Source organism: Helicoverpa armigera, chromosome 11, assembly GCF_030705265.1.
Source record: "Helicoverpa armigera isolate CAAS_96S chromosome 11, ASM3070526v1, whole genome shotgun sequence".
Lineage (NCBI taxonomy): Eukaryota > Metazoa > Arthropoda > Insecta > Lepidoptera > Noctuidae > Helicoverpa > Helicoverpa armigera.
This window is the reverse complement of record NC_087130.1, coordinates 12,817,686-12,843,161: the sequence shown is the minus strand read 5'-3', so window position 1 is coordinate 12,843,161 and position 25,476 is coordinate 12,817,686. Positions and strand designations below refer to the sequence as shown.

The following is a 25,476-nucleotide window of genomic DNA, read 5'->3' as shown; positions in this document are numbered from 1 at the left end:
TGGCGCAGCGGCGAGGGCGAGGCGAGCGAGGAGATGAGCGCAGCGAGCGACGTGAGCGGCGTGCGCGCGGACAAGACGCCCTCGCTGCCGCCAGAGCACGCGAGTGTTATGTATGTATGTCACGCACATGATGTCGTCGCGCTGCAGCGCGGGCGAGTGGCGCAGCGGCGAGGGCGAGTATGAGCCGAGGAGATGAGTGCAGCGAGCGCGACGTGAGCGGCGTGCGCGCGCGTGAGCGAAGCGATCCTGCTGCCGCCAGAGCTACGCGAGTGTTATGCATGTATGTCACGTACATGGTGTCGTCGCGCTGCAGCGTGGGCGAGTGGCGCAGCGGCGGGCGAGGCGAGCGAGGAGAGCCGAGTGCAGCGAGCGCGACGTGAGCGGCGTGCGCGCGACAGCGACGCCCCGCTGCCGCCAGAGCTACGCGAGTGTTATGTATGTATGTCACGTACATGGTAGGTCGTCGCGCTGCAGCGTGGCGAGTGGCGCAGCGGCGAGGGCGAGGCGAGCGAGGAGAGCGAGGCAGCGAGCGCGACGAGCGGCGTGCGCGCGGACAGCGACGCTCGCTGCCCGGCGGCGTGCGGCACGTGCGCCAGAACTCCTCCAGACCTAGAGAGTTTTTCTATGTAATACCCGAAAAATGTAGCGAAGAACAAGGTTTAAGGCCCGAGTCACACCGGAATGGCAGCTGCCGGCAGCGGCGCCGCGAGAAGCCGCGCGCATCTTGTTGATGTTTCCACCCGCGACTGCCAGCGACAACGCACCGGCTCGCGGCGCGCGCGATATTTTCTTGGCCGCCATAGCGGTGTGACTTAGGTATGAATGGAGATAAATTAACGTAGTTTAAAATTGTAATAAGTTAAGTATTTAACAGTATAAAATTGCAATAATGTGCGTAGAATATAGTACCTTTAATTGGTCATCAGTGAATTATTTTGTTTTTAAACACATTATAATTATCTATTGTTGTTTCTAATTTTATCAGAATTGTTGTTTCTAATTTTATCAGAATTGTTGTTCTACTAATTTCACCTCATTTTTTGTTCTCACGTGTTAGCATATTTATACAAATATTACGCATAAGCATGTATTTCTGCGAGTATACAATAAACATGCTAAAATTTTCTTCATTATACCTTCATCGATATCCTGCGACTGGTCTGTAATAGGTCGTGTCGGCGCCCTTGTCTTAGCTCGTCTAGGTCGACCTGTGGAACAATCAAACATGCGATGATACTTCTATAACAACTACAATAGGTTACCTCTCTGCAACGTGAAACTACACCGTACAAGTGTATTATGGGAAAAGGTAACAGCTTGCTTCAGAATAAAAACAAAAAGTACAAAAGCTTGCACTTGGTGTTAAAATGGAACGTGTTCAAATATGGAACAAAGTTGCCAACCAAATTGAAATACAAAAGAGTTTCTGACTAGCAAAAGGTTGTTACCTTTGACGAGGTGTCGCAGTGTGTGCGGGCAGTTCGGCCAGTGCGTCGGCGGCCTCGGCGCAAGGGCGGCAGGAGAGCATCTCGTTGCTGCATTGTTGCTCGGCCACTGACTTGGGACGCACGCGCGGCACCCGCGCTCGCGACGACGACATCCCAGCGGTGTCGCCTGTAGTAACAAGTTGTTAGAAAAAGAACCGGCATCAAAGAGGTCAAATTCAACTTGTTGGTCAAATTAATATATATAATGATGACAAAGGAAGTATTTTCGGTTTAGTATAAAAGAGTAATTTATCGGTACACTGCTCTCAAAATACATATGACTTTTCCGTCGAAATATATCTAAACACAAACATTATAATTTTTACTTATACAAAAATAATAATTTTGTGATCTCGTAGGAGTTACTGTATAAATAAAATTGAATTTGCCATAAAAACTATAAGATATATCCTTACTTTCTTCAATATATCAGGTGTAACTTTTCTCTTCACACGAAAACATTTAAACAGTACACTAAACAGGTCAAACATTGTGTGCTATATGAACAGTCCAACACTTCACCAAGTAAACAACAATAGCATACTAAAGTCAAACAATGAACCTGCACAATAGCACAGCTATCAATGAATTTCTTCACCAACCTTATCTACATTAGCATATAAAGATTACTATGTCGTAATTAAAGTACATTGTCATCATCATACATGATTATTATAATTTCTAATAATGAAGAAATTGTCGTTCTTACCAAATTCAAGTAATCCAACTTCTGGGTAGCGTGAAATCAGTGTTAGAATATAGTTTTGTTCGACGAATTATGATTCATAATCAGTGGAATTGATCAACAAATTTTACATTTGTTTTGTGTTTGATGTGATATTTCAAGTAAAGCACAATAAACAGCTTATCTACACATATTTATTTTATATACAAAATGGAAGCCACCCCAACATAGTTTGGGAAAAGGCTCGAGGATGAGGATGATGATACAAAAATGTTAACATTAAAAAATTGCAATTCATCATGCTTTTATCATTGCCATCAATTGCCATTCAAAGAGTAACGTTCAAGATTGCATTTCCTGTAAAGCTACAGTCACACAATATTGGGAATACCCTTGCCTCATCTATAGGACATGGAAAAATCATTTTATTGAGACGGAGCATGCGTTTTATTCTCTTCAGGTAAGTAAATGATGAGTATTGACAATTCAAGTATGTTAATTAAGAATAGTTCACTTTCACCATCTTTCTGAGGGACTTTACAACTATATTCATAAGCGTCTGCAAAGGCCTAATCAAATAAAACACTTGAGATCGAGTTTAAAGTTATTCTATTCAGTTGAGACATTTAACTGTGGACTTTACCGGATCTAAGTGGCAGTGTCAAAGGACTCTCAATATGTTGTAAGACATTAAATCAATATGACTAAATTTCAAACAAGCTGTTTTCCCATGGTTTCACTTGCGTCCCAAGGAAACTAGTACCCTTGCCTACATAAAATATAGCCTGTGTTATTCGACGATAATGTAGTTCCCAACAATGAAAGAATTTAAAAATCGGTTCAGTAGTTTCGAAGCCGTTAGGTTACAAACGAATAAAAAATCCCTTTTCATGTTAGTGTAGACATATTTTCAAGTAAATATGAATGAACAAACTTACCCCAGAATGTGATATAGGAGTGAGCAGATCGGGTATGTCTCCGTCGGCGCTAGGCATCGGCTCGCTGTCTATATGATCGACGTTTTCACAAGCCAGCAAGGCTAAACTCTCCACTGCTTGACTACATATGCCGAAACAAAACTACTTAATAAACACATTTTAATTAAAGATTAATATGATATAGCACAAGTTAGATGAGGCCTATGTATCTATGTCAATAATATACTGGTATTAAAAATTTTATTTTATAGACAGATTATTATTTCTAACACCTCATGTACATGTAATGTTGCGACTTTCACAAAGTAACAAAACTCTGTGAATGTTTTGTTATGATTACGTATGATTCTCGGAATGTTTTATATGACTATTATTCATTTTAATTTTTATGAATAACGATATAACACAGTTATTCTTGTGACGTCATTATTTCTTCTTTATATCGGTGTGTCGTTCATAATCACATTAAATTAAATGCTAATATACTGGTAAATATATGTCGACTAACACAAAGATAAAAGAAAATACGTGAAAATAAAATTTTTTTTTCAAACAAAGTAAATGGAATAAAATGTAAAAATTAGAACACCATATAAAAGTCAGTAATACAAACAACTGAAATTCTCCTTGAAAACTGACAAATGTCAACTGATCAAAACATACGATACTCCTATTTATCTCTGCTTTACACACGATGTTGTAAATTATAAAACGAAAATGACTCCTGTGGTTAAACCACTGAATGGATTAGGTTATTTTTACAATTCGCCATAGAATAAAAGTATATGATATGATTTAATGTGATTGTGAACGACACACCGATATATATTTCCTTATTTAATATATTATGTATTTTTAGTTTCATCCAACAAACAGATATAGAGATAATTTTCTATCGGTTTTGTGAATGTCCTAGCACTTGTCTACAGATAGAGAATTGTCCTGTACGTTTTGCATATGTACTTACTTGAGCAAGTCCTGCAGGTAGTGGTGCACGGTGCCATGGCGTCTCGCACCGCCTGCAACGTGACCAGCTCCCCGCTGGGTCACTGCCGCCCATCGCAGCGAACACCTCGCCGCATCGCTGTGTCAACATATTGATAATCATGGACCACCGCCTCAAGGTAGATTGGCAGAGAACGCCTAAGGCGGTAAGTCTGCCATTGTACATTGTGCAAAGAGTATAAATAAATTAATGAATATGGAGTTTTAATGACTATACAAAATCGATGAAAAATAAGACTGTATCAACATTTTGCAAGAGTGTCTATGGAGTTTCTTGTCGGTTCTCCATAAGACCCATTTTTCGAACCGCGCAATTACCTTGACGTTTTTAAGCACCTGTGATAGGTCTCTTCTTTCTCCTGCCCTGTTCCGGTCTGTTAGGTCTATATGAATATAAACCTTTGACTTATTCTAAAGTTTAGAATAAGCCAAAGTCAAAGGTTTGTTTTTAGAATCTATAGCAACCATTGCAGTATTATGTATTGTATTTTTCGATTCTTATCTCCTGATAAGATGTCGCCTCGCCTCCCGCCCCGCGTGTGACAGTGTGACCTACCTGCAGGTACTGGTGCAACAGATGATGCGCGGCGGCGGCGGTCGCTCGAGCGCGGCGGGCAGCGGCGGCGGCGGCAGCGCGGCGGCGCGTGCGGCGAGCGCGGCGGCCGCCCGCCTCCCGCCCCGCGTGTGACAGTGTGACCTACCTGCAGGTGGTGCAACAGATGATGCGCGGCGGCGGCGGCTCGCTCGAGCGCGGCGGGCAGCGGCGGCGGCAGCGGCGGCGGCGCGTATGGCGAGCGGCGGCCGCCCTCGCCTCCCCGCCGCGTGATGACAGTGTGACCTACCTGCAGGTACTGGTGCAACAGATGATGCGCGGCGGCGGCGGCTCGCTCGAGCGCGGCGGGCAGCGGCGGCGGCGGCAGCGCGGCGGCGCGTGCGAGCGCGGCGGCGGCGCTCTGCCTCCGCCCGCGTGTGACAGTGTGACCCACCTGCAGGTACTGGTGCAACAGATGATGCGCGGCGGCGGCGGCTCGCTCGAGCGCGGCGGCAGCGGCGGCGGCGGCAGCGCGGCGGCGGCGGTGCGGCGGCGCGGCGGCCTCGCCCCGCCCGCGTGACAGTGGATCCACCTGCAGGTACTGGTGCAACAGATGATGCGCGGCGGCGGCTGCTCGAGCGCGGCGGGCAGCGGCGGCGGCGGCAGCGCGCGGCGGCGGCGCGGATGAGCGCGGCGGCCGCCTCGCCTCCCGCCCCGCGGTGACAGTGTGACCACCTGCAGGTACTGGAGCAACGATGACGCGAGGCGGCGGCTCGCTCGAGCGCGGCGGGCAGCGGCGGCGGCGGCAGCAGCGGCGGCGAGTGCGGCGAGCGCGGCGGCCGCCGCCTCCGCCCGCGGTGACAGAGTGATCCAACCTGCAGGTACTGGTGCAACAGATGATGCGGCGGCGGCGGTTCGCTCGAGCGCGGCGGGCAGCGGCGGCGGCGGCAGCGCGGCGGCGGCGTGGCGGCGAGGCGGCGCCTCGCCTCCCCGCCATCGCTCGCTCCAGCGCCATCGCCCGCAGCGTGGTGTCTGTGCCGCTGCAGTTGCTGGCCAGCCTGATACAAACAAGTTTTATTGCAGAAACAGAGTGGAGGCGGGCGCGAGCGCGCATAATTTAGGGGCATGTAGCATGTAGCTGGAGCAAGTTAACATGCGTAGAAACCGTGCGCACAACAGAGCACGTGGGTGGTATTTTGCTTTGGTATATACGCGAGTCGCTACTTGCACCGTGTAGACGCACCCTTAAAATGTATGAAAGGGCACGTTGTGTTGACATTCACAGTGTTCCCGAGCCGCGCGTCTTCGTGAGACGTACGCGGAGCGGGAATTATATATCAATTGGGTCGGCAATATACGCTCTTGTTCACGCTGATGTAGCGTCTGGCAGACGATGACTGGACTTGAACCCACACGATGGAAAGTCATAATTTCGAACAATAATTGCACAACAGTGAATTTTGCTATTATATAACAATCACTTACCGTTCATGCAAATCCCTCCATAGAGTGGCGACTCGCTCGCTAGCGCCTCTACCACCGGCCGCCGCATCACAACCCGGGAACTCCACGCGTCGAACACTGACTGACCGACGGAGTGCCGTCGCTATGTCTGTCAATCCTGGATAAACAATATAATTTTTATATTAAACTGCAGTAAATATATAATTAGAAGATTTTAGAATGTGTGAAATTAACCTAGAATAATTACTGCTGTCCCATTCTCATGCGTCAACACAAACCACTTTCTACACAGTTCAAGTATTATTATTATATTTTCTTTTACGCTAGCTAGACTCTGTATAACAAATATATATAACATACAATTTATCTAAATGAACTTTAAGAAAATATCTTCAAGGTTCAAAATGCAATATCTGGGCACTTTACTTATTACTTTAAACTTTACACACATGTTATAGAGGTAATCCAAAAATAATCCCTACCTTGCAAACTGAAAGCATTCCTGTCTATATACAAGGTCTGTAGGGTACAGTTGCACTGTAACGCCTTAGCTAGCAGTCGTGCGCCGGCGTCGCCTGCGAGGTTGCCGCCTACGTCTAGCGAACGGAGACGTCTTGCACCTCCTAAGGCGTTCAGTAGGCCGTATAGATCACCCTGGAAACAAAATAATTATAGAAATTGATCTTATTATTACAGTTCCCGGTAAATAACACTGTTTCTTCTAAGCTAGCCAATCGAAACTAAAAATCATGTATTCAAACTTGGCTGCTAAACAGCACTTTTCGAAAAAAAAAGTCAGCCCCCAAATAGCCTTCACCACTTCCTGTCTTTGCTGGGAAGAGGCGTAACAAACTCCCTAGCAACATAAATATATCTGTCTGTAGGTTAGAAGAATCTGAATGTGTTTTGTTTGTTCATTTATTTAAATTATGGTGAAGTCACTAGGAACTAACTTCGGAAAAGCAAATTTAGAATTGACAGGTTTTGGACTCAAGAAGTACGTAGGTTATTTGTGGCATCACTGATAACCTAAAATTGGGAGTCTTCAGAATATTCTAGTCTGACAACCAGCAATTTTTAAACAAGAAGAGTGCGATATTGGAACGCTATGGCACCAATAGTGTTTTTAAGTTATGATAAAATAAGCAGTATTTAAATTATGATGTCGTTACCTTTAGCTTACAATCGCTGAGATCTAAAGAGGTCAATGCAGTGTCGGGTTCTTGAAGGACGTGGACTAGAGCCTACAACAAAACAAAATGTTCAACAAATTATTCTACAATTGAAAATAAACCTTATACACATATAAATAAGGTTTACATACCTGTATTAAAGGCGGTGCATACGACCTCTTTCCCGTGAGCTTACTTAGAGATAAATGTGTTATGGAGTGATTTTGCCAATCGCTCTCACTATACCGGATAATTCGAACTCCATGCCTAGAAAAGAACAAAACCCAATTTGAACAAGACAACAAGTTTTTAATGAATATTTGGGTTCAGTTTTCAAAGTAAACAGTCTTTTTTAAACTGTCTTTATGATGTTGGTGAACTTGGGTGTAAGTGTCTCATCAGAAGATCACCATTAAAGAATTATAGAAATTGGTTTTCGGAGCACAGAGTATTGTTTACAATAAAATTGGGACTTATATAATGTACTGTAATGTACCACTTAAATGGAACAATAATTTAAAAAAAAATGGAATATCTTTGCTACTTTAATGGGTATTTTTGAAAAGAGTAAAATATACATATTGAAATACTCACTGTTATCAGACAAATCGAGCGACTGCAAGCATCTAACGCCGTGTATACAGGACTCGAGCACATGAGCCGCCTGCGACGACGACAGCACTCCCGACAGATTCAACCGCACCCCGTTGCACTCTCGTTGCACGCCAAACCGAGCAGTAAGCTCCTGTTGTTATGAACCAAATTGGCAAATCATTATGATGTTTTAAGACTATTAAGCCTACAGCACTCCCGACAGATTCAACCGCACCCCCGTCGCACTCTCGTTGCACGCCAATCCGAGCAGTAAGCTCCTGTTATTAAGAGTGAAATTGGCAAATCACTATGATGTACTTAAGCCTTTATTGAATTTATTAAGACGAAGACTGCATTCTATATGCTGCATATAATGTACTATATCTTATATTATGTAAAAATTGCATCAAAACTCCTCATCGCTGCCCACCACGTTAGATGGCAATGCTAACTTTTGGCCAAAGTAAAAGCACTTCAAGTTACGGTCGCTTTGTGTCAGCAAGTTGCTTCGCAAGATCTTTATAAAGCAGAACGAACGAATCTTTATAAGAGCTAAATTGGCAAATCACAATGACGTAGTTAAGCCCTTATCGAATTTATTAAGACCAGGACAGCACCCCAGACATATTCAATCGCACGCATCGAAATTCGCGAGTCAAGATAACGTATTTAAGACCTTATCGAATTTATTAAGATCCTGTTATAAGGGTCTGTTGCAAATCAGCAAAACGAAACTTAAGACTTTATTATTCGAATATGATGATTGGTTTTTATGAGGTAAAGAGGATCATAAAACAGTATTAACTACTAGAAAGTGTTGCAAATATTTTGGCATTGGTCTAAAGTAAATTGGCATGTTTGGTAATTTATGTTAGTATTTTAATGATTCAATCAGCTTAATGCAATTTAATATTGCAATTGTACTATTGATAATTACAACTTACAACACAGTAGAAAATAAATAATTATAAGTAAATAAATAAGTAGTATTTTTAAACAAGAAACGAATCAATGATAAAAATAATATACCTACAATTAAAACTGCAAACGGCAGAGTTGGCAAATAACATTCTTACTGTAATGTGTTATTACCGAATTCAAAACCTTATTCTTTAATAAAATAAAAAAAACTTTTGAGAAAAATTATAAATTAAGTGTTAAAATCAACCACATCACTATCACACCTTTCTTCTCGAAATCTCGATACGGACAACCAACTGGCTACATAACACTTACTCTTTTAAATAATTTTCCTCAAACAATTCATCGTTTTCCGTCCGTGTTTACAAATACTTCTCGACAACAATTAAAAGCAAAATTTTCGACGTGTGACATAGTGTAACGTAACGTTTGTTTTAATATCGAGTTATGTTTGTCGGAATTGTTCGATAGTATTACAATCGATTACATAACCGACTAGGTGATAAATCAAGTATTTTAACAATTGGTATGTTGTTACGGAATTCGGAAGTCCTATTGAATTTTGTGTTATATGCAATAGGAAATCGAGATGGATAATAAAGATCAGTTGACCGTTCAGCGGCTTCAGCACAGCATAAATGAACAAATCGACTAACTTTCGCATTTATAAAAGACCGAAGTTATTTCCGATGGAATTCCTTTACAACAAATGATGGCATGTATTCATACCAAATTTCGCAACAATCGTTTAGCCACTTTCTTGTTAAAGAGCAATAAACATCAATATACAAACCGCAAAAACTTTTGAATTTATAATTAAATGGCGGCTCGGAACATCGCGCGATTTGCTGCGCAGAAATAATTTTAGGTAATCTGCGGGTACCAGATACCCGAAAGTTAACTGCGAGCCGCCATCAATTTTGGCGTGCACTTTAATAACTTCCCTGTCCCATGAGTCATATGTGGGACACACCAATTGTTTAACTATTGTGTCTGCATCGTGGACAGTGAAGTGGTTAAACTTACTTGAGTGCATCTGGTGGCATCTTGCAGTAGGAGAAATCCAGCTCAGTCAATGCTAGGCAAGCGGTGAAGAACTGTCGGAACGAGGGCGGCGGGTCCTCGCGCGTCGGGCCGCCGACCACGGGTTGCGTGCCACTGACAGAGTGGCCAGCCGGGCGGCACAACCACGGAGAAGGGCCCCACATCTGAATACACATTTTATTTATATATAGGTACTTTAGTAGTACACAAATTGTCATGACATAACAATAGTAATGTTATGGACCAAGTGATAAATTGGGCAGTATACATAATGCCCGGTCATTATGAAAATGCCCAATATGAGAGTGCAATTTGATAATATTTATTCAAATAATCAAATTGACCGGGCACTATACATATTGCCCGTGACCTTTCGGGCAAAGTAATACTAACATATTTAATTGATTTATTTTTATTGTTATAACCATTTAACTTTAAATAAACTAAATATTAAACCACTTAAATAATCAGCCCCATGATTTGGATTAATTATGAAGGACGTCTGCCTTAAAAATCCACTAGTTTTGCATTTGATGTCCTCCTAGCCGATTATCGGCTACGGCGGCTGTTCTCATGTAAGGAGATTAGACAACTACGCAGGACATATTATAGTGCACGAGCACTTGCGCAGACACAGGTGCACTCACTATTCCTTCACTCTCATAGCCCGATGGGACGGTAATCCGACACGACCGGAGAGAGATCAGGCGCACGCAGGACCGACATTTACGTGCTCTCCGATGCACAGGTGTATCAATCACCAGCTTCCAGGCTCCGGGCTGCTTTGTGAAAGTCTTCTAAAACCCACAAAGCGATTTCGGTCCGACTTGGAATCGAACCCTCAGCAGCCGCACTTGCGACAGCTAGACCAACGAGGCAGTTGCATTTAAAAGTTTTGAAAATTGAAGTCATATTAAAATATAACATAAAATATAATTAAATTTTAAAACAACAAGTTTACAACATATCTTTGTTTTATAGAAATGATTTATTATTATAAAACAAAATAAAATAAAGTGTAAGCAATCATACTCATTATTTAGCATAATTAACTTCTCTTAATAAAAGTCAAATGAAAAAATATTATTAAAATAGAACATACAATTTAAATCAATAATCATAAAATATATAGCAAGTAACAGAATTTATTTATTAGAACAACTGCCACTATGATGGCATTTTGAGGTAGGTACATAACTTTTGGCGGTCTCTGATAGGTGAAAGCGTGTTACGCCATGCGTACTTCCTCCCCGCCCTCGCACCGCGTAAAATATAGCTTTATTATCAAATTGCCCAACTGCCATGTAGCAATATAATAATGCCCGTGCAATGTGATAAATAATGAAGCTAAGATAGTTATTAATCACTTGGCCCGATGAAGCTGGGCATTATTCATAATGCTCGGGCATTATAAATAATGCCCGAATTAATCACATGGTCCATAACAGTAATATTAGATATGAAATGAAAATGAGAACAATAACAAAAATCTCTGAGAATAATTAAATATTTAATCATGAATGAATTGTGAAGTAGATCTGTATGTTGGAGCTGCGGGATTGTTCAAAAAGTTACCGAGGTTCTGGTCCATAAAGGTTTTAAGAAGGAACATGGTGGTATTTATTCCGTAAGAATCTGACACTTCGTCAGGCTGTCATTTGCCATTTGATGATATCCCACCAAAAACAAATATATCTGTATGTCCAGTTATTTGTTAATGTATCAGAAAATTGACCAGACCAGAATTATATAAAACCTCATGCTGTAATTCCAATATTATGTCTTTCTTTGTTGATTATACGTCCTTGATCTTTATTTAGCTAGGTTTCATATGCTTAAATTTCTATAACAGATATGATATGATCTCCAAAAATCTTTCTACTTCAGTCCATAGAACTTTCGTGCAATAAAGAGTTAAACTTCGCATTGTTTGTTAGTAAGAAGAAACCAATAGTCAGAAAGAGAGGATAGCTAAATAATCTGAGCACTGGATACGTTTCCATGTACTGAAGTTCACCACTTACTTTATTACTTACGTTTTCTAACGTAGTTTCCGTGTTTGTCAAGTTTAAATGCGTTAACACATTCGGTTGTGCGAGGAAGTTGTATAGATTCTGAAACAAATATTATGAATGTTTTAAGAAATGTCTATACTTTAGACTAGATGTTTCCCAGTTTCACCTGGACAAAATATAGCCTATTTTACTCGGGGATAGTCTAGTTTCGCATCGGTCAATGATTCTTAGAATCGGTTCAGTAGCGTCAGAGCTTGTGGGTGAAAACCAACAAAAATTTCTTAATTTTATCAAAATTTATTTTATTTAGATAGTTGGTTAACTTACGTGTACGTCATCCTTCAAGTTATTATAGGATAGGTCAAGATGTGAGAGCGTAGACAGATGGCTGGGGTTGTCATTGAGCATGGTCGCAAGATGCATCACAGTCTTGCCGGTAAGGCCACATTGCGACAACGCAATATGTCTCATCCCGTCCATATTGTTCGCGAGACCGCTCAGTATACTAATAGCACCTATAAACAAAAACAATAATGTGATGTCATAAATATTCAATGAATATAACTACGTGAATCATGGACGATGAAAGCGACATCATACATTATTAAGACTGTTATGTATGTGGTCAAATTGTTTTGGAAAATATTACTGTTTGGATATCTGTTATTCGGTAATATCAAGTAACTTGCCGGAATATTGAAAACCAATTGACATACATTTCAATTCGTAGAACCACCATTTTCAATGTTTTGTCGATACGCTGAGCAGAAAACATGTACAAACCGGGCCGAAGCGGTGTGTGAGAGGCGAGAACTACGTCACGACACCACATCATCGAGTTGAATACTGTAAGAAATGTCACCTTTGTCCTCAATATGGTTCTGCGAGAAGTCAATGGTATGCATTGCAGGCGAGTGGCGAGCTCTCGCTAAGGCATGTCCCAGACGTGCTGCGTGGTCGTGGCGTAACGCCGCGGCTCGCCACGACAGGCGCGCGGGGCAGGAGACGCGAGCGCACGACGCGACACACGCTCTCCCACGCCTCGCCGCTCGCGCGTACGCCGTCGCCGCAAACGCCGTTGAACCACGTGTTGTGTTGTAGCGCCATTACTAGAGGGATTAGGTCCCTGGAAAATATCGTGTATGTTATTGTTTTGTTAAGGTACCTTTACAATATTTTAATAGATGTGAGAAGAATAATTTCGTGAACTCTTAGTTGTTTAATATAAGTTAAATAATTCAGCATAATAATTGATTGAGACATTAATTAATTTTCATCCGAGACTTTGTAAGTATAACTCAAAAGTCTGGGAAGCAAGTTTGTGTAGAGGTAATCGATAAGTGCTTTATGAAAGAATTGATAGATTTTAATAAAAGTGTAATTAAATCAGCTGCCGATTTCAGAGACAAGTACTGCTTCGATTTCTATCTTTTATCTTTCACTTGGTCATAAAAAGTAAAATTTTGTATACCTTTGATCTAAATGATCAAAATCCTTTAGATGTAACATTCGAATATCGTGTGCCAGATATATCGTATCAATATCCCACGCCACTTCAGCTCTGAAACAAAACAATTGGTTAGCAACTACAATCCTGAACTTTACACGGTAACAGTATGTACAGAACACAACAAAACCTCAAGGCTATTTTAGGACAATAACTCATAGAATACACTTTACACTCAGTTTTGGTTAACTATTTGCACTTATAAGCTAAAAATAGATTTAGTCCCTAGTTCTTAAAACAACTGTTTACTATGAATTTTCAGTAACAAGTTTACAGTTATTTTAAGAAAAAAATTTGGGGTTTAAACTACGGTTCCGAATTAGAAATTTGTTTTAATAATATCAGGGTTTTATATGGCTTTATTGACAAAAGACTCCTCTAGTTACGAACAGAGCGCTAATAAGCTTCCATTATCCTTCAGTAGCTCATAGTGCCCATTCACAATAAAATAGGTCTCCTAAATAAAAGATTAGACGGCAATGTCTAGCATAGACCTACAATACAATTGAACTAGATTAAAATGACCTCTATGTATGCAGAATGCATTCTTCCTCCTTCATTTATATTATATCCGGTTCCAATTCATTCTATTCGTGACCCACTACAGTATATAACGCTTATTTCTTATTTAGTGTTAATGGTACAAATAATACTTTGAATAAATGTATGAATACCTACTTGTCATTTAAATACTTTGCATGGGACATACTTCTTCATTCTCCCATTTTTCCTTACGTTTGAAAATTATTTATATAGCAATTTATCACAAATCAATTAGTTTAACCGTGAAAGGAAACAAACAGGCAGTATTACTTTTACTTAATGAGGATAAAGGTAAAACCACAAACTTATCGAAAAGACTATGTTGGTACCTAAAGTTAACTGTTTCCTCAAGGAAATCCTTGTTTATGGTTTTATAATCAAACCTCTATGCTGTTGTACATATGAATGAGTTACCTGAAGGGCGTTTGGCAGAGATCACACATAGCTGCGTATTGATTGGAGAAATCACCGCATGTCGAGTGCTTCCGAGTGCCGCTCACTTGAGGCATTGGATACGGTAGATTTACCTGTGGAGTAAGTATCTATGGTGAATTGGCTGTCACGAAAAAGATTCAGTAATCATCAGGCCTTTAAAACATTTAAAAATGTACCAACGGCGAACATGTTTGAGTATGCGACCGTGACCTGAAGATAAACTTTGGGTCACGGTCAGGTTGGCACGCAATTTTTTAAAGCAAACTTTATTCTTATTATTGGTTTATATTCTTTACGATTTTTGTCAAGTGTGCTTGTTTGATTCATTGAGAAAATCAGGAAAAGATTTAGTGCGCCCAGTACGGAGTACCAAGGCAATAAAAATAATCTTCCTTTTTTCGTTGTACAAGTTTACATGATGTTGTACATGTTAGGTATGATAACTTCGAATTTAGAACGAGGTAAATTCTATTTAATTCCGAATTCATACAAGCGTTATCGCACTAAATAGTTATAGTTAACGCTATCAAAATGACTAATTAACGCTTTATAAGTTACATCGACATTGTATGACCACAAATTTTTAATACAAGGAAAATAGTGCTGAATATTCAAGCATCAAGCGTCATGTCTCCTTATCGAGTTAGTGGTTAGTGAATATTTCATTTAGCACGAGTATGACTTGATGATTCATACAGGACGATTACTTTTATCCTAATAAATATATTAACAGGCGCGACAATTAGAGAAATTAGTGTTTATTGTCGTGCTAATTCAGTTCGCATGAATCAACACCAGGCGCTTTTGTACCTACATATAATAATACTTTATACGAACCTTGGATATAATGTCAATGACGGCTACATTTGGGAATAAATCGTCAAAGGCTGCGACTAATGCATGTAGTACGTTTATAACTCCTTCGGCGGTCCCTTCCTCACCTGAAAAGAAATGTTGAGATGTAACATTGTAAATAGATGTAACAGCGAAATACGCGATAATACAGCATCATCCAGCATCCAATAAGATAAACGGGAAGTAGCTTTAGCTCCATCTCTCACTGGCATTGGATTATCGATAACAATTCGGTATACATCCTGAAATATTTAGATAATCCATTCCTACTAAACTGGTTTAATCGTATTGCCAGGCGCGATAACTTGGCATGAGGAAATATGTTCCTGGATCGGACAGAAAAATCGGCGTTTCGAAATCAGAGATTCTCTGCAGTAGAACGGACTTTGATAAGAACCGTTTTATTGACGTGATATAAACTGATGAACTTTGAATAATATGAAAACAATTTCCCTAACAGCAGCTGATGAAAATCATGTTTACTAGTTTAAGTACCCAATGCGCACTTTGCCTTATGAAAAATTATAATTAACTATGATGTTGATAGCATTATTAGTTCTAATAACGTGCTACACATTACATAAATTAATTAAGAACTCATTTAACGCACGCCAATTCGAATGAAAACCTATTATTATCCGAAAGGGCAGTTAGACAAGTGGGCAAGAAAATGTTTATTAATTCAAGGATGAAACTAATTATACATTAACTAACGGAAAATCGGACGTAATCATTATAATTTAATGATAGTTGTTTTGCCGAGTGTTGCTTGAGAGCTATTCATTAACATACAATGGCGGCTATAAATCTCCTAGGCGCATTTAAGACGTCAGAGACGTGAATAAGTAACTGTTGAGTTGATGAGTACTTAAACAAAATAAAACCTATCCAAACGGATCTTCGAAATGTTAGTCTGTTTGTATTGAAATAGCGAACTTGATACAGCTTTCGAATCGCTTTCTTATAATATGCATTCAAGACAGAGTCTTTAGACTTATAGAGCATCTAAATCCTGCTATTTCATTTGTATATCCCATACGTGGCGAGTCTGTATTTTAATACTTAATAGTATTTGAATGTTGCTGATTAGATGGCTTTATAAATATATTTTGTGACAGATAAATTCTTGGTACCCAGAAAAATATCATCATATTCCTGGTTAGTAATGGCTAGAAAAAGTAGGTTAACTGATAATATAATTAACTTGATTAGTAACAGCCCTGGTTAGCTATGCTGAGTAATAACCCTGATTTGTAATGATAATATTTATGAAACAAAGTGGAGCTGTAACTATGCACTAGCTTCAAAAATAGGTCAATGACTTAAGTTATATATTAATAACTAGCCTATTCTAGCAGTTTCACCTACATCCTGTGGAAACTACTCTGTGAATCTGGATAAAAGGTAGTGTAAAGCTTTTCTTGATAAATGTATAACATTTAATTTTTTGTAATATATGCTTTATAGTTATAGTACAGATAATAAAAACTTACCTATGAGTATGGATACTGGCTTGTGTTCATGGATGAGTGTTATTGACAGGTGATTTGCCTTTTACTCTCAAGGGCTTCTATTTCCATCAAGTGAAATCCATTGTCCACCTGACATAAAGCAAAAGGTTTATACCATTGGCAAACTCCTTACAATCCTTAGCTGATGATAACCACACTTAAGCCTAGTCTATTGCAAACTAGACTAGGTATTGGTATTGGTACACACTTATTTGGAACATTCATTGAAATAATTATGTAAATCCAGTTTAGTGCTTAGCGTGTGTACAAAGTGTACAAAAACTACTTGCATGGACTACTATTCTAATGTATGTCCCACATTTTCAGTCCTTACAACAGTAGTCAGATCAAAAGCTAAAAATAAGTCAGATTATGATAGATAATTGAATTGTGTAATCATTTTCACTAATGAGCAGTTAAATTTCAGCTGATAATATCTAGTCTTTTATTAGACATTTTGGGCAACTGTTATGGGTAAATTTTGCACCTCCTGAGAAGTATTGGTTATCTTATCTAAAAGATAATTTCTATTTAAAACTTGTGAAATCTTTATCATTATACTAACCATCTGACTCAGCTTCAGATAAAAACATTGATAGCAAACGATAGAATCCTTGTTTGATTTTTTTTCCTAATAAGCAAATAAATTGATAGATCTGAATGAGTTCTAATGTTACTTGTTTAACTTACCCTTGTTGGAACTTTAGCTGTAGTTATAAATATTCTGTATGCTGTTACCACCTGAAATAAAACATTACATACAAATATCTAGCATATCAAAATCCTTCCTCCTACATATTTGATCTGACACTAGAAATATAGAGCTAGGCATATCCAGGATTGTGTTTAACTCTTTGTCAGAATTTGTGTCAATGAAAATAATAAAGCCAATGAATGAACAAATTGGTTTAGTCATTGTGTCTAAAATTGACCATCATGGTTTATTGAGATTGTGTGCATGAACCTACAGGAACACACACACAGCTGTGCACATAGAGACAGGCACACCTACATGAGTCATGCTATTGTGTCTGCCTTATCAACATCAACAAAAACTATACTGAAATAGAGATGATAAACATATAATGAGCTCAATGTTTTCACTACTTCTCATAATAATTAATTATGAGGTCTGAATAATGTTAATTAACATGTTAAAAGTGTGACCATTATTATGGTTCATTTTTTTGTAAATAGTAGGTACTGTGTACATTTAAATTAAACTGGTGGTTTTATTATTTGAGACACAGAAAGAAGAAAAGGTTTTTTTAATGATGGATCTGTATTCGAAAATTTGCCATTTAATCATACTATAATCAAGGATGGAGTTCTTCATTTTAAGTTAGTTGAAAAATTAAAGAAGGCGAAAGACTTTGTCGCAATCCGTAATAATTACTGAACTCATTAATTAACTTGAAATTGCAAACCAGATTTTTAATTGGATTGTTCTCTTACCAAGACCTTGTTGTCCACTTTATCACCTCTTGATTCCATGCGTATGAGGGACTTGTAAAGAATTTTAACATTTTTCCCCAGTACATTGCTTATACTGTCTGTAAAATAAATAAAACAAAATTCATGAATTAAATATGTACACAGAGCTTTATATTGACACATGTGAACTGAGAAATAATATTTATTTTAACATTAGTACACGTTTTACCAAAGAATTAATAATTGAATAAGCACGAACCACTCAATTCCGTAGAAATATGAGATTTTGTTGACATTTTCGCGATTTTCTTCAGTGTCATTACTCCCACAAAATGTAAATATTTTCAACGCACAATACATCCATAATAGGCACAACACATCACAAAAAGAAACAAAATATAATTAATACAACATTAACACATTTGAACAGTACATTTCAATAAAATAATAAATAGTTATCAGGATTATTGACCTAAAACCACCACAACACACCATTTCAATGGGAAGGTAGGGTAACGAACCACAGACACATCAAAATTTTTCACGCAATAGACATAGACTATGTAGAAATGGGGTGCTCAGTGTTGAGAGACCAAAAATGCACACAACATTTTGTGAAGTTATAGTTTTAACCACAATAAAATTGTATCATTCAGTCAACTTATTGTAGTCAACCATGAAAGATGTGTATGAAGACGCAGATTAAATATCCTTTCTGCCCTATTCCTAACTTATTTGGGTCGACGCGGGTGCAACATGTTTTTACTTGTTATTATTGATACAAAGAATACAAAAACTTAACACTCTCTTTATTCATCGCGTTTGTCTCTTGACGATAAAATCAAAACGAATTTACGGATATTCATATGGGTTTCTATACCACCTATAAAATGAAAATGTTTTTGTTTGTACGCCTCTAGAGCTACTGAATCGATTTGAAAAGTTCCTTCACGCTTAGGAAGCTATTATAAGAAAGTATTGGGTCACTAGTGGAAGTTTAATCCTTTCGACACAAAGCATAATTTGAGACAAGGACGAGCAAGGATGAAAATGATCCTAAAAACATCTCAAGAAAACGTGAAGGTACTCAGGTACTCACATTCTATGGTGCGCATTTCATTGCATGTCATTGACAATTTTGACATTAAATTTGAGAACAATTGTCAATGTCATGTTTGCTCGAACTCGAAGACTATTTTTGTACCAATAAATTATTACATTAATAATACAGTTAAAAAACCTTTTGGAGGAAGTAAATCTTTACATTTACAATGAATAAAAACTATGAGAGATGTACTCATTGTAATCGTCGCAAATGGCTTGCTACAGGTTGTCTACGTAAGTGGTTAAAACCACTGGAATGTAAACATTTGCAGCGAACTGTTGATAACAAAAGAGATTTTAACAACACAGATATTGTTAACGGCGTATTTCTACCAGAACGCAAGCCTTCCGTTAACACAAACAAATTCGTGAAATTTTGGAAAAATAAGTTGTTTATTACTGGCAATGTGAGGACTTTGCAGAGGTACTTTGGGAATAAAAATAATGGTGGAGAACATTTATGCAGTCTTAACAAATGTAGTGGTGATGCATCGACATCATCCGAGAAAAGAGTTATAGTTGCTTCTGGATATGAAACAAAAAGGATTTTCAGTTGAACAAACAAGCAATCAAATGCCAACATTCAGATGGTCATTCAGTACTCGAGGACACCACCAACATGCCTCACTTGAAACTTGTGCAATTTATTGTCAGTTGTCAAAGTAAGTACCACAGGTAATTCTGTCTAATTTTTAATATGCTATAAATAAATGACCTTTTCTTTGTTATAGTTGAATATTGACTGTGAATATCAATGAGTAATGACACTGGAAGGCTAACAGATATTTGTATCTAAACCACTAATACTCTAACATAGCTGTCATAAATTGTAATTAAGTATCAAACTCTAGACCTGCAGACTAATCTACATTTTTCAAAATCAAATATTTTACTCAAAATAAGCCTGTAGTTAATCCATTTGCTCCAGGTCTCCATACTGCAATCTGCATGTTGTTTATTTTTTAACTAATATTAGGTAAAATATCAACTAGCAAGTCAAGCTGTTTGTAAAAATCAATCACTAAACTTGTGTGCTTGATCAGGCATAAATGTACTTACCAACAAAAGACCTCTAAATCACGTTAATGATTACAGCATTGCCAGCTACTTTAATTATTGTGTAGCCAATTGTAATAATTGGGCCTTTATTAAGGTTACTTGATGTTGCTTCTTTCAGGCATGGCTGGTATTGGGGTGGCATCACGTCAAGTGAAGCTGAAGAATTGCTAGCTGGACAGCATGACAATGTATTTTTAGTCAGAGACTCATGTGACTCCCGTCATATACTTTGTGTGTCTTTTCGTTGTGTGGGCCGCACACTGCATGCTCGTTTGCGACATGCCAATGGACTCTTTTCACTGAACAATGAGACATTTGTACCAGCAAACAGAATATCAGAGCACTGTGCAGCTGTGGATGTCAAGTCAAACCTTTTGAGATGCCAGTGAAGTTAGCAAGGCCACTGAACAGGTATAAAATATTGCCTTTATTGTACACAGTTGTAGATTTTCCAAAATTTATATATCTGAACAGACTTTTATTTATTTTTTTCAGATTTGCAAAACTGGACTCTTTACAAATGATTTGCAGATTTGTTATAAGACAAACTGTGTCAGCACATGTATGGAGCAAGTTGCCACTGCCACCCAACTTAATATCTTATGTCTCAATTGGCAGTGATTACATAGTACCATCATAGCTAACACTTATGTGCCTTCAGTACTCATAGCATTATGTTTATTGTAAGCATATTTACATACATACAACATTTTATAAGAGACTGCCACATTATAACTATATGATGAATATAAAAATGTAAATTTTATACTGAAGTCAATATTTTATTAGAAAATTATGAAGATAAAATAAAAAATAATAATATCAAATTAGCCATTAAACTATTTATTACAAGCAACTAAATATGAATAATACTTGAAATGTCTGTTAATTCAAAATATTTTCTCAGTGTGGAAATGTTTAATATAACCATCACTTATTTCCCTAATATAATCTTCATATTACTTCAATGTATTAATTCCGAGCATATTCTTGGCCTGAAATATAAAAACGCCAAGTTAGCAGAATAGTCAAATTAATTAAATTTAAAAAGTATGATATTCATAGTACTCCAAGATATAATAACAATGAATAAAAGTATTTACACAAATAATATGTCTTACCACTGTCCTTTACTATGTTCAAGACTGATAAATTATTGAGGTGGTGTGAGTGAGTTTTCCATTTGTATGCTAAGCTTCGAAAAGGGTAAACTGGTCTAAATTTATCAGTCAGGCGGCTACTTACCGTTGTAAATGCGGCAGTCAACGTTTGTGGGCTGCAGCCACCGGGTTTAAATTCAATGCTGACTGAATTAATTGGGCGTCGCGAATACGTGATGCAATAAAATTTCTAGTGGCAGTACTGTCTTGGCTGCTATCGGTTAGATAAAACAATTCTGCCGCTTTGTATATTCCTGCAACACCAACTCGGCGGACATACCAATTGAACTGAAAAATAATGATTAAGACTTTAAAACACATTACACGCGCGGCATCAAATGACTTCAGAGGGCAAAGTTATTTGACGTGAGCTATATCAATCGTGATAACCACAATCCAGTGATTATTGTAACGATATCAGGATCGTAAGCAGTACATGCTCGCATATGTTCCCATGTGGAATATATAAATCCATTTATTTTAGTTTGACTTGTATGTATGCATGTTTGTGCGCGATTATCTCATGTTCAGCTGAACCGATTTTGATGTGGTTTTCAACATTTGTCAGGCTCAGTAGAAGGTTTTAAGGTATGATGGAGTCGGTTTTTAGGACAATCATTGATAAACTCATTAATATTTTGGTAGGTACTTACATCAACACTTCTATCGCCGGAATGGTAACATATGTCATCTACAAGTGATAATAAGGTGGCTAAACAATTAGGAACGTTGTTGGGCATTGTTTGAACAGCCATCGCTTTAGCCCATGTGGTCCTACAAAAGAAAAGAAATAGGATTTAAGTTCTTGCTGTATATTAATTTCTCTTATTATTTAGAATTAAAATAATGAGGATTACTTACTTGTATGGATCAATCATTAGCAATCTTTTGAATATGGCGTTCTCAATGAATTTGGCTGGTACTTTGTCTTTGGAATCCGTTTTGGGCCACTGCATGACAGAAAGATTTTGCTTTTAGTAATAATTTTAAGATTGAAGAGTATAAATTACCTAATTTTAAAATCAAAAATTAGGTAATTTTAGTGTTTATAACTTACAGTTTTCATTTCGTCCACCAATTTTGTATTGCATTTTACATTAAAGTAATGTACCAAATCACCACCCCATTAGGAAATATTCCGTGAGTTATAGTAGGGTAGCCGGCTGCTTTGGCACCGCACTCAGTGACTCTACAGTCCATCCAGTCTTAGGTACAAATTGTAGAGCATTCTCCAAAATGCAATTCTTTATATTTTCCTCATACTGACGGTCTTCATTTTCTTGCTGATTTGGAGGTGTATAAGTAGATGGAATAGATAACTTTACGTCCTTTTCTGGATTTACTTGAGTTTGCTGAGAGCTCAATGCACGTGATCTAATGACACTAATAGAGGCAAATGGCCTAATAGTTCTATGGCCATTCTTCAAGGCTGTTAACAAAATAAATTAGGTACTCAAAAATAAGAACAAGACTTGTATCTACACATTTTGGGATTTCTAAATATATGAAAATGGGGTATAAAAATAAACAAATTGAATAAAAGCCTAAAATAATGATTTATTTATAAAAAGAGATTAGTGGAGTAGTACTTTAATATTAGTCACGATTCATTTTAATGCTTGCATTTTACTTATATTTATACACTCAGAAAGACGTGCAATGAGGCCTTCAATCAGATGAAAAGCATTCAAAGCAGAACATATGATTTCCTTCATGTTTTCCTTAGGTATATTATCTAACACATTTCCTCCTACATTTAGTGAAATATTAAGTTTTTCTTCTGGTATGCTTTTCCCTTCTTCAATATCTTTAAGTTTAACTTCATAATGAGCTTTTGACATGTTCAATCCCACACGGAGTTGTTCCAAATAATTAGACTCTATAAATGAAAAACATTCTCGAATACCAGTCAAGTTAGATGTATCTTTTATGGTTAAATATCTCAGGAAATTTAATGATGTTATAATTTGATCAGCTAGCTCAACTAGGTCTGACTCAGCGCCATGTGGAAGGAAGCATATTTTCTTAATCATATTTGAAAGTAAAGGACCAGTGAAACATTCATCTAATCGAGGATCCTGAAATGCTTCATTTATAGAGCTTTTGTACAATGTTATTGCATAACCAATCATGCCTGAATGATTAGATATCTCAAGCAAATACTTCACAAGTGCACACCTTCCCTTATAATCAAATTTATTTACATGGCGTCCAATCAATGCCACTGCATGTTTACGTAAAGATTCAAAACTGGAGTATATTGCTACATTTGTTAATCCCTTACACATATCAAAATGCACTGATGATGACAGAAACTCTTGTGAAAGTTGGTTTGGAAAGCGGTTTAAGATTACTTCACTTAGAGCTAATGCTTTGGCTATAACACTGTATTCAGCAAAATTTAACAAGTGGACTACAGAAAGCATTGCAGTATGCAAAATATATTCTAAACTGTAAACTTGTGGTAATGCAGTTTCAGGTACTTCAAAATGACCTGATAAAACAGCATAAAACAATCCTGATAGAGTAGTCATATTGATCTTTTCTCTGTGTTCATATGGTGATATTTCCTGATCAACATCATCTTTTGTATTTTTCTTTTGTTGTTTTCTCTGTGGCAAATTCTAAGTAAACTAGGAATTTTAGAACATTTTTCTCCATAGCACAAATGTCTTGGACAATGTTTGAGCAGATTAATCTTGCCTCACTATTTGCATTTTTTTCAGGATCCAAATCGATGTAAATTAATGGCTTTCCAAGAAGGCTTATTAAAAAAGCTGTAATTATTTCTTTTGTGTTGATTTTAGAATCTGCTGCTGATATTTCTTCAATAAAATACCTATAAAATGATGGCAACAGAGAGTATACTCTTATGATTCTTCTGATGTTAGGGTCAGAATCCATTAATAATCTTTCCTTGCCTTCCAAGTTATGGTCAGGAACAGGAATATTTTCAATGTAAGTGCTAATAGAGTTCAAACACCATTCCAAAGATCTCCTCTCTTTAGAGATAACTTCTTCAAAAGATCTTGCAGGGGTGGAAGAATGAGACCAAACTGTGCATCATTTTTAGCAAGTTCAATCTGCTCAATAAATTCTAATAAAGCTTCCTCAGGAGCAGATTTATCAATTACAATTGTTAGCAACTGTTCACAGGCACCATATAATGATGGCTTTATAATAATGGTATCATCTTGAATTTTACCAAGGATAATAGGTATTAAATCCCAACAATTATCCTTAAAGCTATCTGCTAATCTCTCTTCATTTGGAACGTTAAGTGCTTCCTTATACTTCTCGTTATCCAATAAAGTAGAAATTAAATCAACCACATCTATGCTTTGATTCATGTTGAGACTTTATAAAATCTTTACGAAATGTACTTTATTTCCAACAAATTCTGAAATCCAAGTGCTTCGAATGTATTAATTATACTTTTGCGAGGTTACCAACTCTTCCATTTGTCCCTATGTCTGACGAAATGTGTTATATACCTTATTTAAATAACAAAACTACGCGATACTTACAACGAAAAATCTTCTGTAATGTGCTCATTCTGTATCAAAATGTTTGAATGGTTGTTGTAATAAATATTTTAATAGAAGAGGCTCCCTCTGGATAGTTACTTCTTCGTTTGGTGTGATTTTTGTTTTAGAAAACAACAAAGATCAAACGTCGAACGAACAGTCAGATTTGTCGATTTTGGCTTGAGCAGATATTTAGAAAATGATCATTGTGCGCAGACAGCACAGGCCGCAGACTCATATGACATTGACAATTGCACCACATGACATTATGAACATGACTGTACCTAGAAACTTAAAGGTTAAACTAGACGTGCCTATGATGATGTATGACGATTGTTTATTTTTACGTCTCTACATGTAATTCAATGAACTTAAATTAACAGAATCTACATCCGTGTAAGTAAAGTATTGGAAAAGTTATTTTGTGCTGTGTTACAACCTGATGTTGATATAAAAGTCTAGTCACTTTATGGATGTAATGGAA

General features: G+C 37.8%; 1 protein-coding gene, 1 non-coding gene and 1 pseudogene across 2 annotated transcripts; 1 reads left to right on the top strand and 2 right to left on the bottom strand.

Annotated features, from left to right (window-relative positions):
* Positions 1-452: 452 nt before the first annotated feature.
* LOC135117565 (F-actin-uncapping protein LRRC16A-like) lies at positions 453-18,642 on the bottom strand (annotated as a pseudogene).
* Positions 18,643-19,263: 621 nt separating this feature from the next.
* LOC110370078 (uncharacterized) lies at positions 19,264-21,416 on the top strand. The gene is made up of 3 exons (XR_010276941.1): positions 19,264-19,908; positions 20,424-20,716; positions 20,801-21,416. It is a non-coding gene; the product is annotated as an uncharacterized LOC110370078 (transcript).
* LOC135117498 (ubiquinone biosynthesis protein COQ9, mitochondrial-like) lies at positions 21,128-25,255 on the bottom strand. The gene is given in 11 exon segments (XM_064036860.1): positions 21,128-21,300; positions 21,551-21,582; positions 21,585-21,753; positions 22,119-22,239; positions 22,327-22,415; positions 22,523-22,590; positions 22,593-22,643; positions 22,646-22,896; positions 24,224-24,461; positions 24,464-24,865; positions 24,993-25,255. Coding segments are annotated over 10 exon segments (1,407 nt in total). The 5' UTR covers positions 24,816-24,865; positions 24,993-25,255; the 3' UTR covers positions 21,128-21,264.
* Between the last annotated feature and the right edge of the window lie 221 nt (positions 25,256-25,476).